This window comes from Oxyura jamaicensis, chromosome 3 (genome assembly GCF_011077185.1).
Source record: "Oxyura jamaicensis isolate SHBP4307 breed ruddy duck chromosome 3, BPBGC_Ojam_1.0, whole genome shotgun sequence".
In the NCBI taxonomy this organism is placed as follows: domain Eukaryota; kingdom Metazoa; phylum Chordata; class Aves; order Anseriformes; family Anatidae; genus Oxyura; species Oxyura jamaicensis.
Genome location: NC_048895.1, coordinates 31351925 through 31369201, shown reverse-complemented (window position 1 = coordinate 31369201; position 17277 = coordinate 31351925). Strand labels below are relative to the sequence as shown.

The window sequence follows — 17277 nt, the reverse complement described above, 5'->3', positions numbered from 1 at the left end:
CAGTAAATGTTTTTGTGCATAGAAATGAAGGCAGCTAAGCAATGGATCTTAAAATATTAAGGCTGTCATAAATTAGCTAAAAAAAATAGAATAATCATTTTGCAACAAAACTCTAATTACAATAGAAACAGGTATGGGAAAACACTCTTTAGTCATGATTCCACTGAACCACCTTCTCTTTACATTGTCAAAGTTGAGTGTTTTTCTTTTTATACAGATGCATTTTAAATTTCTACTCTATTGGATTTTAAAATTCAGTGCTAATTATACACAAATTATCTTTCCAGTAATGAAAGAGATCAAAATAATGCTTCACTTTGAAGCTATTTATCCAATGATACACTGGATTATTTATAATATGAATACCACAAATTTTCAGTAATTACAGCAATTTGCAGTGCATGAGAAGTTACTGACTTCAATGTAAGGAGAGCATTTAAATAAAACAAACCACGCTTACTATCCAATTCTTTACCTTGTTAATACTTTTTTCAAGGGGTTCTTCATATCCAGTGAAAAATATGTCTCTCCCAAGATATCTAAACAAGCTTTAACCATGGGATCACACGCAGAGTTTTGATCCATCATCTTCACCAAAGGCATGATCTGTAATCAACAAAACACTTGATCAATAAAACAAACTACGTACATGCCCTTGAAATTAACAGAGGTGTTAATTCCCTCTCATTCAAGTATACGGTGCAAAAACTGCCCCCGCTTCACCATATCCTGTTGAGATTAAGTTGTTGAATAAGCTTTGGGAAAACCTCTGCTAGTAAAAATACATAAATACAAAACTCATGATTTGGTATCAGTTGCCTTCCATTACTCTCAGTAACCACAGCCTTTGCTAATTTAAGTACTAGAACTATATTCCTACCTAGCATCTGCAGGAGTAACAACTTCATTCTACCTGCTCTACCTGCTTCCAGGTAGAGTTTGAGTTCCATTTGAGTTTATTTTACAGCTGCATTTCCCATTAACAGCGTGTCTATTACACTGTCAGTTTCAAGACAGCACACTAACACCAGTGAAATCTTACTTGTTTAATACACTGGATTTGCTGGATGCCATTGTTCAGCTGTCCACAGTGCAGAAGCAGAGATGCCAGGTTTTGTTCGTCAGCCTTTGAAAACTCTACATTTGGGAGAAGAGTTATCTTTTTAGAAAGGAATTACAATAAACAGTATGAAGAATACATTATTTATAATAAGAAATTACTGCTTAATTCTTAACTTTTTTGCCATTCCAGTAAACCTACTGGTGCCATATCCTTTAAGTCACCCTAAAAACACCTTAGCACCAATTTTTTCAAACACAGTCCTGTGCACAAGTTCTGCCTTCACTGCATTCTCCCTTCAGACATTTATAGACATTGATAAGATTTCTCCCTGAGCCTTCTTAAGGCTGAGCAGCCCCACAGAGGAGAGATGCTCCAGTCTCCTCATCATCTTCATGGCCTTTACAGACTCTGTCCAGTATGTCCACATCTCTCTTGTGCTGGCGAGCCCAGAATTGGACACAATACTTCAGGTGTCGCCTCACCGGCGCTGAGCAAAAGGGGAATGATCACCTCACTTGACCTGCTGGCAGCACTCCTCATCCAGCCCAGAACACAGTTCATCTTCTTTGTGTCAAGAACACACTGCTGTCTCACGTTCAACTCGGTGTCTTCCAGGACCTCCAGGGAATTTTTTTTAAGCTGCTTCTTGCCGGGTGGCCCCTAGTACGTACTGGTGCCTGGGGTGGCTCCTCACCAGGTCCAGAACTCTGCACTTCTTGCTGAACTGCACAAGGCTCCAGTCAGCCCACTTCTCCAGCCTGTCAAGGTCCCTCTGGACAGTCCCTCTGCCTCCTAACCACAACCATTCCATGATTCTTTGAAATTCTGTATTATCCCCCATATTAAGGCTAGTGCTTCAGGTAGCCCTGAATTACTGGCCTGCAAGCGAGACAACAAATAGGAACCTCTAACATCTTCACACCACTAAGACAATGCAAAGAGCTTTTCAAAGCGAAGACGGGGTGATCTAAAAAGATTCTTTAAACTCTGCCACAGTAAGAAATTATTGTCATTACATTAAAAAAGGCAAAAAACAGTAACCAAAAAAGAACAAAAACACCCAAAACAAAAAACACCACAAATAAAACAATTTTAAAAAATAAGATCAATTTCAGTAGCTACTCAAATGGATTCTACTAACAGAAACAGAAATTACAGAAGATTAGTTCAGAGAAACAAAAAAAAAACAAACAACAACAAAACTTACTCTGAAGTTTTTCAAGCTGCTGGTGATCAAGAAAGAATGCATCAACCTGAATTTCTTTCTTCTTCTTTAAAACCATTTTAGCTGGAGAGACACCTGTTCAAAAAAAATAAAACACACACCACCTTGTTTTAAAAGCATAACTAGAAACATTTCCTATAATGCCTTTTTACTGCCATAAAATATTGTTTATTGTATTATTTGTGCCATTTCTTTTGCAAGTTAATACCTCTCTCTTTCATAATCTTCAACCATTCTAAGCATGTCCAAAATCCATCCAAAATCTGTTGAGACTTCATGGCACAAATCGAGAAAAGATTTCAAGATTTGCTGGATAAGCCTCAAACTGTCACACTGGAGCCTTTACTGCACTTGTTATGTAGTCTGCAACATGTCTCTTGATCACAGCCTGACTGTACCATGCAGACATGGGAATTACACCACAAAACTCCTGCTTCTGTTTCAGTTTACTTGATCTAGTGCTTAAAACTTGTTTAAGATGTATTGTGAAGGTAGGACTATCTCATGAATCGCCTTTTTTCTTTTTCCTGAAAACATCAACCTGTGCTTTCTCTGCCCCAACGGATGTTACAAAGAGGAAGTTATCCTCGTTAGGGCAGTGGAAATTTCACGTGCGCTGCCGTTTCCTTGCCTTACGAGCCCGTTCTCACCGAGCAGCTGAGGCTGGCGGGGCCCTACTCCTGCGGGGCCAGCCGGTGCAGGGTGCCCCGCGTCCCGGCGGCTCTCCAGCGGAGCCACCTCAGCCCCTGGGGGCAACCTGCCGCCGAGGGAAGGGACCACGGCCTCACACAGCCCACCTCCGGCCCCGGAGGCCCGCGCCTGCCTGCCCCAAAGCACTTCGGCCCGGCGACGGGCGGGGAGAGGCCGCGGCTGCACCGCCATGGAGGCAGCGCGGGCGGCGGGGGGAGGGGGGGGGCACGGGGAGGAAGCAAAATGGCGGCCATCGCCGGCCCTTACCCTGAGGGGAGAAGCTCGGCACGGGACGCCGCTCCCCCGCCCGGTCCCCGCTGCGCCGGGAAGGGCCGAGCCGAGTCAAGCCGGGCTTTCCCCGCCCCGGAGCCCGGCCCCCGGCACCGCCTCCAGCCCCGACGCTGAGGGGCCGGAGCTGCAGCCTCTCGCCGCTCCTGCGGTGCCCAAGCGGGCAGCTTTCCCTCGACGGCGGGGAGAGGGAGACGAGCGGTTCCTCGTAGCCAGAGCAGGGTGGTTTTAGGCCTCAGCAGCCGGGTCGTGCGCCCCTCGCGGTTCTTCCGAGTCCCCGGGCGTAATGCCAGCAAGAAGCCTGCAGCCGGCACGCAGCGAGGCATCAACTGGGGCCTCACCTGGGCCTTGTGTCTGGCGAGAGGGAAATCCCACACAGGGTGAAAAGCATTGCTGTGCAAGCGGTTGTGCTAAAGTGCCAGAACCTTTTCTTAGCAGCCCAAAGTACCTCAAGTCAATGAGACTCAGTTCATGACTTTCAACAAACTTAATACTGACATTTTGTACTGCTGTCTGACTTGAGACATATGTATAGCCAGAGGAACCGAGGAAAGGTTTCACCACATCCACACACATGGGAAATACTTTGATTTTTTTCACTGCTGGCTGGTTGATTTCCCCTCTGCTCTGTGGCAGTTTGTAGCAAGCTGACACTAAACTGGCACCGTGCCTTGCAGGGGTGTGCTGGGCTACCTCCAGCTCGGAGAGAGGCTGAATGCTGGTATATGATATGTATATGATATGTATATGTATATGATATGTATATGATTTAGCCTCCCGGATAAATCAAACTGATGCATCCTCATTTAGGGTAAGTAACATCTCCAGCCAGCTGAACCAAGTCTTCAGCTCCTTATGCTCAGTTCAATACCGGCAGGTTTAATCGAATCCTCTACCTACAGCCTAATTTCTCCCTCATTTCAGGGGAACCATTTATAGGCTTCCAGCTCAGTGTATCCTAGCTCATTTTCTGTCCCACGAGGAATAACTGTCCTGCAGCTTCCTGCTTACCAAAACAGCTTTCCTACCCCCCCCCCCCCCCTTTTTTTTTCCCTTTCTGGTCAAGGAAGCATCATGGGCAGGGATCTGTCACGTAAGACTTGAAGAACATGCACTTTTGTAGTGCAATACAAAGCAGCAGCATCTCAAGACCCACACACTTGTTCTGATCTCCAAGAGCACCAAGTTTCCAGTAGCCAAAATTCACTTAGAACTAGCTCATGTACCATCACACAAAAGCACACCATACAGCATGGATGTTTTTACAGCTCCAAACGTGCCTTTATCACTGAGCAGCTAGCCCAGCATGTGTAATCAGCCTTAACTACCTTGAAAAGGTGTCACTCTGTGTTCGTAACCTCTGTTTCTGTTGGTAAGGAGCAACGGGCCCTTGTGTCTGTGCTCTGCTATGCATCAAATGAAACAAGCAGACAGCCCATCCAAAATGAAATTAAGTTATTTAAACCACGGAGTTCATTGTCCTGGGACACTCTGGTTCTTGAAAAATTACATTTGTTCAAAAGCAGCTGGACTACATCATGGAAGGAAAAAAAAATCCGGCAAAAGTTTCAAAACAGAACTTCTGGTTCACAAAGTCCCTGAACCACAAAGCAACTGGGGACACGGACAGTGTGCTGGGAAAATGCCTCTCCACTTCCCCAGGCAATGGCTGGCGCAACAGTCAAGAGACTGGGCACCAAGCTGGCCAGCCCTTGGCGCCAAGCTGGCATGGCCATTTTTGCTGTGATGGCCGAGCTGGTCTCTGCAATTCATCAGATGTTTTTTCTAAGCTTGGATTTGTGTTTACAAACTTTACAGTTTGTAAAACTGTATCAAATCACTACCAGTGAAAATTCCCCTCAAAGGAAATACTCTAACCCACACTGCTGGAAACCTGAATTTTGAAGTCGAAAGTTTTAGTCTTCTGGAGCTAAAAGTCTGCATGTCTATATCCGGTAAGTAGAATATTTTAAGCCTATAATAATAATATATAATAACATACAAGTATATTAAGAATTATTACTGTTAATATTTATATTAATAAAGTATAAATATACTGATAACAATACTTATAATTAGTAGTTATATTAATAATAGTAATATATAAGCCTATTTCTGAGGAAGATAATGAAGTTACTTTGAAACTTGCACAGAATTCTGCTGTTTAGTGCAATATAGCCTTTTACCACTCTGTGGCGCCAAACAATTAAAAAGAGGTTGTGTTTTTAAAGAAAAAATATGGACCTTCCTAAAGACTGTATTTTTCTTAAAAGAAAAAGTTTTCGCTAGTAACTGAAGTAACTACAGATTCTTCCATTCAAAAGTACCCAAGCACAAACACTACAGGCCATTATGTAAAATGTCATTTTCCTACCAGTGAAACACAAGCTGTAGCCTTCCAATAACATTTAAAGATATGTTGTGGTGATAACATAAATTGAACAGGAATTATCTTTCTCCCTTCCCTTCCCCACTTAAACAAAACCATTTAATCCGCTTTTTGAAAGACCATATGATACCTTTTTATTAATTCTAACAGTAAATGAAGATCATCTATTCCTTCCTTTATATCCCAGTTTTGTGTTACAACTAGTATATATGGTGTTATGGGAACTTTCTTTCCATTGAAAAGTCTAAAATACATTAGCCTTTTAAAGAAACCAGATAGAAATGATACAGAAGATGATGTCTAATCTGAGGTTTTGGAATTGCAAGATGCTTCTGGAATACATTTTCCAATTGTAGACATTAACACCAGTCTAACCCTAGCCTCAAATGGTTGCAATGCTTATCTATGCGGCACAGAGATCCAGAAGAAGACCCATCTGTCATGGCAGGTTCGTAAGGCTCTGATCCACTGTGTCAGAACCACGTTCTGTGTAGTCACAGACGTCTAATAAATCCCCAAATTTTACTTCACATTTGCAGTTTTGATAACAACTTGATAATCTCTGACATGGAGCTACTGATGTTCTTTGAGTTAGCTTCCACACTGTGGACCAGATGTTTTGCAATACAGGGTTCACAATACTTCAAAATAAATGTGGTATTCTTGTTCAATAAGACAAACAGAAAACTTTGAAGTTACCTTTTTGCATTAAGGTCAAATTGCAGAGAGGCAGAGCAACACACACTTGCAACATACAGTCTGCATCTGTTCTTTGAGAGAGGCTTTGTATTTCATGGTGTTTTATATTTACTTTGGTCTACTGTAGTGAGCCAGCTAACAGAGGTGATCATTCCAAGGTGTAAATCTCTGCTTGTGTAGTTTGCTTCTGCAACATACTGAGTAGCACTGATATATTTAGTGTTTTCTGTACATACTTGCAAGACTGTGCCTCTGATTTATTATTGCTTCTATGTAACATCCATTAGTGAAAACACCAATGAGAGGCACCTCTCCATGAGACTGCACTTGTGTGCACAATAGTTTTCTATGCTTATTTCACACCTTTATGGCATTCCCACCTTGTAATTACAAAACAAAGTTTTATTTTGTTCTGTGCATCCCAGTTGGTCTGCTTGTAATTTTATTCCCTTCAGTAACTGACCTTGGATTCTAGACATATCAGCATTACCTGTCAGGGCAGTTCAAAGAAAATCTTCAGCATCCCTACTCCTTCTTCCAGACTATTTTTCTCGTGCCTCTTTACCTGTCAGTACCGAGGGCTGCATGGTTGCAGAGCATTATCAGTACTATTATCTGAGGCAAAGAAAATGTCAGTCCGGAGAACAACCTGAAAGAAACACGGAGCGAACGGGCTTTGCTCTCCCTCTTGCGGTCCAAGCCTGCCATTCCCACAGCCTGCGGTCTGCCTTGGCTCCACGCATCCCCAATTCAAACGCTCTCCACAGTGTTGGGTCTATCTGCAGAGGATGGCTGAAAGCAAACAACACAGACGCAGTTTGCATTAAACACCAACACTAAATCCTTCTGTATAGAGATGGTTAGGAGCAGAAGGATAATTTTTATTATTTTGGTGAAATATTTTCATGTGAAAAAATAGCATTTTTTTCAGTTAATTTGCTTTTAATGTGGCTTTTCAAGGTGCTCTATGAAGAAGATATTAGGTAAAAAATCATTCATTTCTTACTATCCCAGCAGTTATATTTTCAATATGTTTTTCCGTGGCAAGTGTTTCCAAAATATGTGAGGCACTTAGGAAAGCACCAGCATATGAATCAGATTCAGTGAAGTTTTTTGGCTACTTTACGGTCACTGCAAGTGAGTGGAAAACTGGAAGCTGTACTGAACTGAATAGGAAAAAATGAAATTGTGTGGATGATCAGACAGGAACATTTGAGCTTTCAAGGCCTTTTTTTTTTTTTTTTTTTTTAAAAAAAAAAATCTCAAAGCCATGCACTTTCACTGACTGATCGTGTTGGAGCAGCTTACACAAAAAGACCACCTCACCGTACACACTGCCTGCACGAGGAGATGAACACAGTGGCGGCGTGCAGACGGTTTGTGCTCCAGAACCTGTAGACCATTTTGTCTCTCTAGACCCCAAATCTCCATCCTGATCAATAGGTATATGAAGACGTCTGTATGTGTCAGAGAAGAAACATTACTTTCTCCAAACACTTTTCAATCCTTCAGGTGGCCTTTAGCACAGACTTTGGGTCACTGGGCACCAAGATGTGTTCATTGCCCTTGCAGCCAAGGGGCCAAAGTGCCTGCCGCTAACAGAATCCCAGCATGGCCGGGGTTGGCAGGGACCTCTGGGGATCACCCCGTCCAACCCCCTGCCGAGCAGGATCGCCCAGAGCATACTGCACAGGATGGCATCCAGGCGGGTTTTGGATACCTCCGTAGAAGGAGACCCCACAGCCTCTCAGGGAAACCTGTCCCAGTGCTCTGTCACCTCACAGCAAAGAAGTGTCCCCTCATATTCAGCCGGAACCTCCTGGACTTGGGTTTGTGCCCAGTGCCCGCCCGGGACACGCCGCCCTCCAACCCCGGCTCCCTGCGAGCAGCCCTGGCCCCCGCTGCCCTTTCGGCGGCCCTTCCCCGCCCGGAGCCGCCGGGCTCCCCCCGCCGGACTCCCCCCGCCCCTCAGGCCCCGCCCGGGCTCCCCGCCGGGGGCGGCCCCGGCTCCTCAGTGGCCGCGGCGGCCGTCGCTCAGGCGGTGTGCCTGGCCGCGGCGATGGTGGGGCGGGCAGCCCGCGGCGCCCACAGCCCGGACGGCGCCCGGCGCGGCGAGGCGAGGCTGGCCAGGTGGGAGCTCCCTTCGCTGACCCCTTCTCTCCCTCCCTGAGCGGCCGGGCGGGCACCGGGGCGGGGGGCGCGGAGCCCGCGGGCAGCTCCGGGAGGCGGCGGGGGTGACGTCGTGTGAGGGCATGGTGGGGAGTGACGTCATATCAGGACATGGTGGGGGGTGACGACATGGTGTGTGGGGGGTGACGTTGTGTGAGGTCACGGTGTGGAGCCCATGGGGGCAGCGGGGTGTAGGGTGGCGGGAGGAGGGTGCTGGGGGTCCCTGCTCGTGTGAGGCGGCCAGCAGAGCAAGCCCCCTAAAAAGGGGAAAGCAGAAAGAACGCAGCTTCCCGTTGCACTTAATAAAACCCAGCCTTTTTAAAAGTCCCTCCATACTCAGCCTTCCGAGTCTCATCTGAAAATTGCTCCTTGGCGTCATGCTGTGACCTCTCAAAATTGCACCCACTGGAATGGTGACATAAGGCGGTTTTGCATGGCGCAGTGACAGTGACCACGTACCTCCGAGGGCGCTCCATGGGCCGTGCCACTTGGCCGCCCCCCTGAGCCCCGCAGTGAGGGGATCAGAAGGGCCAGAGCAGGGTCCCGCAGCTGGCATGCTCCTTCAGGGGGACTGGCCCCACAGCATCGAGCAAACAGCAGGAGAACCTGTCCTAAATCGGGGCTTGAAGGCTGTTTTCCATAGCTTAGGGTACAGTTTGGGCACGGAATTATGCAAAATGAGTCGAATGGAAAATAAAGTTCCCAGTGTTTTAGGTGAGTTTTGCCTGGCTGGTGACAAACCTGAAAATGGCTTCCTTGATTCCCAAACAGGTCCACTTTGTGTCTCATCGTTTTCTTTCTCCAGCCCAACCTTTATGGCTCCAAAAATAATTTGGAAGTGCTGCGTTTGGGTGGAAGAAGGGCCTGCAGTTCAGGGCCCTTGGGCTGTAACGCTGTAGGCTGGTGCTGCTCATGGTAGGGAAGCCAACAAGTACTGCACAAACCTGCTCCTAGTGAAGCAGGAGGATTTATCAAGCTTCCCCCGGCAGAGAAAGGACGTATAGAGCATATGGACAGAATATGAAATGTTTGGTTAAACACAGCGTTTTGTTAAAAACAGGGCAAAACACTGACAGCATGATAAGGAATATGTAAATTTTTAACATGCTTCAAAAAGCTGGAACATTGTTCCCTCCTTCCCCCTCAGATGTATTTTGATGATTTCCAAGCAGACAGAAAAAAAAAAAAAAAAAAAAAAAAGGAAATTATTTCCATCCCTTTGGGGAGAATGTGACATTCTGGCTTCTCGAAGCCTACGAAGAGGTTTATAAACTTAAAAAATGAAAAAGACAAATTTAATCTTTCCAGACTTGTCAAACTTGTCTCAATTAATTTTTGATGACATAATTAGAACTTACCACTTTAATGTGTGCTTTTTCAGTTTACTTTTCAAAAGATGTTATTTTTAAAGACTGAGAAGAACGGAGGGCTCTGCAGTGGGAACTGGAGCAGGAAGAAGGGGAGGACTCTGTAGGTTAGAGTGCTGATTCAGAGCACTCTATTAAGCCAAAAGAGATGAACTCATTTTTTTTTCCTCCCATGGGGAATCAAACACGAAACAGGAAGTCATTGATTCAAAGCAAGATCATTCACTCCACAATTGTAAACAGTGTATTATGTGTCTGTAAATATTTCCAGAACCCATTGGCTTTTTGGAAAATGTGAAGTAAATTATAATAATCTCTAACAAACATCCCACAATAAAAAGAGTTATTTTCGAACTTTTTATCTGCAATGTTTATTCAGTGGAATATTAATTAGCTTGGACATTGAGAAACTACTTGGCTGAACGCATTGTTCACTGCCAGAAATCCATCTACTCAAATGTTTTGTCTGTTGAAACACAAACATTTTTAGCTCCACCCTGTAATATTGCGCCCTACGAAAAAGCAAAAATTCTTTCCTGACTTTATCCATTTGTATTTTCACCACCACAAACACTGAAATGCCCTACTGTTAACCAGATGTTGGCTGAGTTCGTCTCTGTCTTGTGTAGCTGTGATTAGTCAAAAAGGAAGAACAGTGTAAAAAAAAAAAGTCCTAAATAGACAATCTTATAGGAAATTGTCATTCCTCATTACTTAGGAGACGAGACCTTCTGCCCAGAAAAGTCCACACTTGAAGCCACTACTTCCTTTGCAAAGCAGGAGAAGCTGCTGCTTAGAAGTGTCCTGGTGAATGTGGGGACTCTGCATAAGGAGAGCGGATCAGGGATGGGACAAAGGGGGACTTTCCCTGACAGTCCTGGGAATCTTCTGTCAAGCTTAACGTCATAGGGGAAATGGTAAAAGATGCCAATCACCTAGAAGGCTTGCAGTTGAAGAAATGCTTGTGTGCTTAAAGTTGAGAATTTGGGTGTTGCAGGATCCATTCAGGAAACTATTTTAATAGCATGCTTGAATCTCAGTTCCACAGGGATTCCCGAGCTCCTGAGTAGAGGATTCCTGAATAGGGATGGTTGTAACCTCATGCTTAACAGCTTGAACCACAGTCTGAGAGACCAAGAGAAAGAGAGGGTCAGGAGTGGAGCAGCTACCTTCAGGCAAACAATTATGGCAAAAATACTTTCCTCATTTTATTTCTAACTTAGGTACGGAATGAAAGTAACATAGAAATTAGGGTGTGGGAAAGAAAAGTCGTGACAGTTTTTCACCTGCTTAGCTATGGTAAACTTGAGAGTAATCTGAGATGCTGAAAATTCAGGAAAGGACTAAAAAGTACTACTGGGTGTATTGCAAAACAAAAGTTAAGGACTTTTTGGAATCTTACTTGGGACTTTGATTTCTCTGCCTTTTTTCTTCCTGGCATCAGCAGCAGTGTCAAAGGCAAACCCGTGTGTCCTTGCCCTGCAGCTGGTGAGCGCTCTGTTGGGGGGACCTGGGGCTCCCTCCTGCGAGAGCAGGAGGTAGGGGATGGACATTCTGCATGACTCTTCTGTGCAGAATGGTCTCTTCCATGATGCTGGGCTGCAGCCATGTGCCTGGGTTAGCATCGCCTTGTCTGTGGTGTAGGTGACCGACATGCAGCATGACTGATGTGATATGATATTCCTGTGTTTGTTCTGGTCTTTCAGCTGCCTTCCACTGAACAGTGCTTTGCTGTCTGTTTTTTATGTGTGAGATAAATTGAATTCCCGTGGGGAATTCAGGTGTTATTTCACAGCCAAACCTACGTGTTTGTATCCCTGCAAAAGCCAGGAAGCGTCTCACAAGGAAGCGTCTTGAACTGAGTGATTACATTCAGTCCTCCGCTTACTCTCTATTAAGCTGTCTACAAATAGCTAGAATACAACAGAGCCCAGTCCTTCTGCTTACACACAGATGATTTTCTTGGCTTCTCAGGCTCTAGACATGACGAGGCAGCTCTCATCCTGAATAATTTTTCCAGCAGTGCTTGTCCAAATGGGCACAGAGCTTAATTTTCAGAAGGCATGAGCAGTTAAATGTAGATAAAAGCACAGGTTTCAGTGAACTCGAAACACAGATGAACCAGGATGTTCTGAGATCTCCTACAGCTGATATAAGGAGATTGTTTTCCCTGGGGGGACCTATTAGAGGCCATTTGCTCACCTATCTTTACATCTGGAACCGTAAGCTCCCTCTTGCATCTCATTAAGGAGATTAAAGTTTCAAGGCAATCTGATTAAGTATAACAATTTTAAAACACTTTACTGAATCATCTGCCAATCAGTAAACCAGCATATAACCAAATGTGCTGCTAACTTATGTGTAGTTACACATATATAAGGCATTTTCTTAACAAGAGCTCAGTTCTCCAGAAAGCCTCTCTGTGCAGGAAGGGATATACACAGGAACTGAAGGTTAAAATACTTGACTTTTCACTGCTTATGATGAAAAACATATTGCAGACCTGAAAAAACTGAAGAAATTAAATCAAGGTACACCTAAATATTATCAGCACAGATTTCAGAAATAACCCCTTTACAATAAGGGCCTTTGTAGGCTCGTGTATTTTCTTTCACTAAGTTTTATGGAGTTGTACATGTACAGAAGCTGGGGGTATTCTTGAGATTTATATAAAGCAGGTTAGTAAATGTATATGTTAAAAAGTCAAACATTTAAAAGACTCAGTTTGAGGTGTTTTTTGTTTTTTGTTTTTTTTCTTCCTTCTTCCAGCATAAATATGGCTGATCTATCAGAGCCAGAAGGTACTGTAAACTGGAAGGAAAGATGTTTAACTCTGGAGTCACAGTTAATGAAATTTCGTCTCCAAGCAAGCAAGATCAGAGAATTACTAGCAGAAAAGGTAGGTCTTGTGCTATGAATTTTAATACTGTACAAATAATTTTATTAGATGATGGAGTCTCATCACAGTTCATGATTTAAGACTACTACTACTGCTATCTTTTTTCAGGAGAAGAAAAAAACATTTTAAAACAAAAAATAATAATAATATGGAAAACAGATCCATTTTAATGCTGTAAAAGAATTTCACACAACAGATATGCTAGCAAAAATGTTTACTTTCAAATGAAAACACCCGGGCAAATCTCATGCAGAGAAAAACATGTATCCAGTAATCAATTCTACAAGATTATAGTCAATACTTAACACATTTCCCTAAGTGTTTAAGATCTGATTTAAGACATAAAAACTGTTGGAGAAAAAGATCCAGAATTATTATTTTCCGTAGTGTTCCTTACCAAATCATATAGATCACCAGACTGTGTATCCTGTAAGATATTTCCAACTGTGGAGAGTCTAGGGACCTTAGAAGTTGAAAAGTATTATATAATTAATTTGAAGAATATTCTTTAAATATATACTTTATTTTGCAACAGAGAAACATTTCACGTGACATGTTCAAGTATGTGGATACCAACAGACAACTGCAAATGAAGCCAAATTTCAAGTACTTAAAAAAACACCGCTATTATATTTATCAGGTTTAACACTTCCAGCAGAACCAGGCGATCAAAAATAGAAGGGACAAAACATTTTAGAGAATCTTTGGAACTATGTCATCATTATTACTGATTTCAGTGAATTCCTAGCTAAAAAGATACTTTGTGGAAACTACTCTATTTTTCCTTGAGCTAAATTTTCCACCCATTGGAAATTGGTGGAAAATTCCCCCCCCCCCCAAAAAAAAAATCCACCATTGGTCTACTACCATTTATCCACATGCCCCCTAATTCTGCTCTTACAGTTTCCACTGAGTTGCCAACTGCAGACTTACAGATCAATAGGTGGTTTAGCTGTCTCATCTAGTTATTGAATTGATATCGTTTGTTCCTGGCAGTTTGTTACCATTGATTTTACCTGTTCATGCCCTTCTCCCTTCTAGGGAGGTAGAAAACTTAAATTTGAGATGGAAAAAATTGGGGAAAAAATACTTTCTGGAAAAAAAAAATACTTTCTGGAAAACTTCTTGTGTCCTTCATTCCAGTTAGCAAGACCCAATCATGTCCATCAGTCTTGGAGGAGAACATCCATCAGAGTATAATGCCCTCTGTTGTAACGCTCAGCAGATTATTGACTGTTCACACAGTCAGATGTCATATATATGTCTTTTCACACTTCACCCCATTTAGATCACTACTGTTTGGCATAGAATTCAAGTGGCATAACACTAGACGTGACTTTCCTAGGGACTTTCCAGCCTCCATACCTACCATTTCTTATGCAGCTGCTGATGATTATAATTTTGGCAACCAAGAAGTTAAAATGCATCAACAGCGCTTCACAAAACCATCTGTGTTAAAAAATAAAAACAGAGATTTTAGAAGTAACCCCTGAATTCCTTCTATTTGACTTCTCACCTTGTTCCTTTACGGTTTGCATTCCCGAACTCTTAGGTGCTAGAAACGTCCTCTTAAATTCATAGAAATGCATTATTTAGAAGTCAGCAGTTAAAACAAATTACACAGAGTGCAGGGATAAAATCAAGAATTTTCAGCACTGTGCCTGGATCAAAGCAGTCAAAGGAGAATAACTGATTTGCTCTCAACTGTGAAAAACATTACTCCAGAGTTGAAAAGAAGAGTCTTAGGAACTTGTCATGTTACTGCCCTGTTGTTTTAGTTTTCCTTAACTTTCTGAGAATGTTTACAAAAAGCAAAGTGTTTACAGGAGCTGAAAATGGGAGAAATATTTTCCACTGAAGAGCACGGGTCCAACAAATTTTCAGTTGGGAAAATTTGATGTATTGCTCTCCAGAGCAGAGCATTAATAGACTTCATTAAAAATGATCTTTCTCTTCATTTTGTCACTTTGACTTTTTAATATGAATCTTTCATTCATAAACTGGAAGTCATTTAGGACATTCATCAAAGAGGCTGGTCAGAACTTGACAAAATTAGACTCTATTTATCTCTAGATTTGCCAATCTTGCGCGACTGAAAACCAGCTGTTTGCACTAAACCCTTAGGGGTATTTCCATGATGGTTTCATTTGTAATGATCCAGTGTTATTTTTCAAATATTTTTATTTTTGAAATTATAAGGTATACAAACAGTTCTCAGTCTTTGAAAGGAGAAATACATTCACACAATTATGACATTAAACTGCATGGAACTGTTACTCAAAAATATATTTGGAAAACAACAAAGAAAATACTGAAAAACTGCTTGGCCGGTACTTGATCGTGGTATTCATGACAAGAGAAGAACACAGCTGATGTCAGTCCTTACAGCTACTCCTGAGATTTACTACCTGTTGTAGAATGAAACAAGTTGTAATTTGCAAGGCACACAAATATTCACACTCTTACTTTGATTAGCATCAAAGTAAGATGCTTTCTTTGTGATTTTGTTTGCAATCATCTCTGTGCTATGAAGTGTGTAGTAAAACGTTGAACAATAGTACTAGACAGTGTTCTACTTCAAAATAGCAAGAGAAATCACAGTCCTATAGCATGACAGATGTAAAGCCCTCATGGGTATTAAATTATGTAATTTATGTAATTGTTGCAGAAAACAGAGCGAGAGTGGTATTGTGACTAAATAGTAGGTCTCCACAGGAAGGTAATATAAATGAATTACTGTGGTAATTCTCTAGCCTTCTTCCTCTGCATGTAATTGAGACATCTTCTCAAGACAATGAATCAGGAAAAGAAGTTTATATCCTGTTGCAGCATGTGTGTGACTTGTCAGAAACTGCCATTGTGGTTTTTTTTTCATTGTGTGTTCTATAATTCAGTTTAAAACCAGGTTTTAATAATAGTTTGTTTACATTTGTCTTTTTTTTTTAATATTGTGTCTGCAATTTCTGTGCTTTTGTAAATATATTTGGGCTTTGAATTAATTGAAAAACTTCTCTTATACACATGAAAACAAATACCTTTGCGAAATTGTTTTCTTTAATAGTGGTTTTGCAAATAAATGATAACTTAACATGGAAATCTTCTGTATATTTCTCTAATAGATGTGTTCTAATTTAGAAAAACAAACTACTTCCTTTTTTTTTTCTTTTTTTTTTTTTTTTTAAAAAAAAAGTCCATCAAGCACTCTTCCTTGAACCTCAATGGCTGAGAAGTTTGAGAAATTTGCATTATAATTATGTTTCAGCAGGATGGCTACCAGTACTATAATTCTGTAGTGAACTCAGGGGAGAGGAAGAGAGGGGAGCAAAGGAATATACAATGTTTTCAAAGAACTAATCCATTCACTGTTGTTTATCTGTTTGGATTTTTTATTTGTTTTCATTTTGCCAAGAAAAGAGTCTATAAATCTAACATGCTAAGAAAGAGACCTTGTTGGAGTTTTAAGCAGAAGCTGCTGCTGTAAATGGGAGAGGTCTTTAAAGGAATTTAAGGAATGATGTAGAAAGTATCCCTAGTACGCCAAATTTAGGATGTATGTGGAACTGAGTTTTAAGTAGAAGCCTTTATTTGAGTGCAGCTTGAGCCCTATGCATATGAAGAGCTTGCTAAAAACCTTCACTGGTTAAGAGATTACAGTATTTGACTGCAAGTTTAACTCCTAGCTAGCATTTCATGTCAGAGCAAAATTTGGTGCCCACATTCTTTTCATAACAAGTACATTTTTCACCTTAAATATGCATGTAACAAAAGGTGTAAAGTTCATGTTTTTCCTGTCATTAAAATCATGTTGGTTACCTAACTGTGTTAAAGTTGCTGTTGGGCAGCCTGCAATGAATTTCATTTTCATCAGACCCTCTAAGGGTCTGAATATGGCACTATCCCAAATGTTGCATTATGGGCCATCCAGTAATACTCAGCATTTACATAAATGTCTCCAAGTTTGATTCCTTGCTGAGGAACATTATTTTGAAGTTTGAATGACTTGCAACAAATATAAACAATCAAGATAGAGAATATTTTCATATATGTATTGATTTGCTCACTTTAATCCGTCCATTTGAGTATTCTCTGTATAAATGCTCAGCTGGCAGCTGAGTGCATAAGTGACAAATACAATAATATTCATACTTTCTGGACACATTGTGCAAATTGAATGACACTTGATTTTTAGACCAAGTGCTGTTTCCAATATATTCCAAAACATAACAGATATGTGAGTTCAAGGCTTACAAACCAGCAGTGAAATCCATGTCCTTCTGTATTTGTATTCATTTTGGAGACCTATTTATGGTAAGTCATTTAACATTTCAAAATGAAACAGATGCAGCGTGCTTTGTTATCTGCAGCAGGACAGTTTAAAAGTTTTATGTTTTCAGAGCCCATAATGCATTTGATTTGTGCAGTGATTGCCAATGTGAAAATTGTGAAAAAGCACACTGAGTATTTACATTAGCATTCAAAGGCTTATGA

At 41.7% G+C, this 17277-nt stretch overlaps 2 protein-coding genes across 7 annotated transcripts in view; one reads left to right on the top strand and one right to left on the bottom strand.

The window, feature by feature from the left end:
* The window catches only part of THADA (THADA armadillo repeat containing), a 161167-nt gene extending 157845 nt beyond the window's left edge, over positions 1–3322 (bottom strand). For 2 of the 4 annotated variants that reach the window (XM_035321145.1, XM_035321146.1), the window contains exons 1-4: positions 3246–3322; positions 2271–2363; positions 1043–1137; positions 476–606 (exon numbers count right to left, since the gene is read on the bottom strand). In XM_035321145.1, the coding sequence (XP_035177036.1) occupies positions 476–606; positions 1043–1137; positions 2271–2346 (302 nt within the window). In that variant the 5' untranslated portion in view covers positions 2347–2363; positions 3246–3322. The remainder of the gene's footprint in view (positions 1–475; positions 607–1042; positions 1138–2270; positions 2364–3245) is intronic. The other 2 variants (XM_035321144.1, XM_035321143.1) reach the window with 2 other exon arrangements.
* A 5041-nt stretch (positions 3323–8363) lies between these two features.
* Positions 8364–17277, top strand: part of PLEKHH2 (pleckstrin homology, MyTH4 and FERM domain containing H2) — a 53848-nt gene continuing 44934 nt past the window's right edge. For 2 of the 3 annotated variants that reach the window (XM_035322228.1, XM_035322227.1), the window contains exons 1-2: positions 8364–8489; positions 12656–12789. In XM_035322228.1, coding sequence (XP_035178119.1) covers positions 8414–8489; positions 12656–12789 — 210 coding nt within the window. In that variant the 5' untranslated portion in view covers positions 8364–8413. The remainder of the gene's footprint in view (positions 8490–12655; positions 12790–17277) is intronic. The other variant, XM_035322229.1, reaches the window with a different exon arrangement.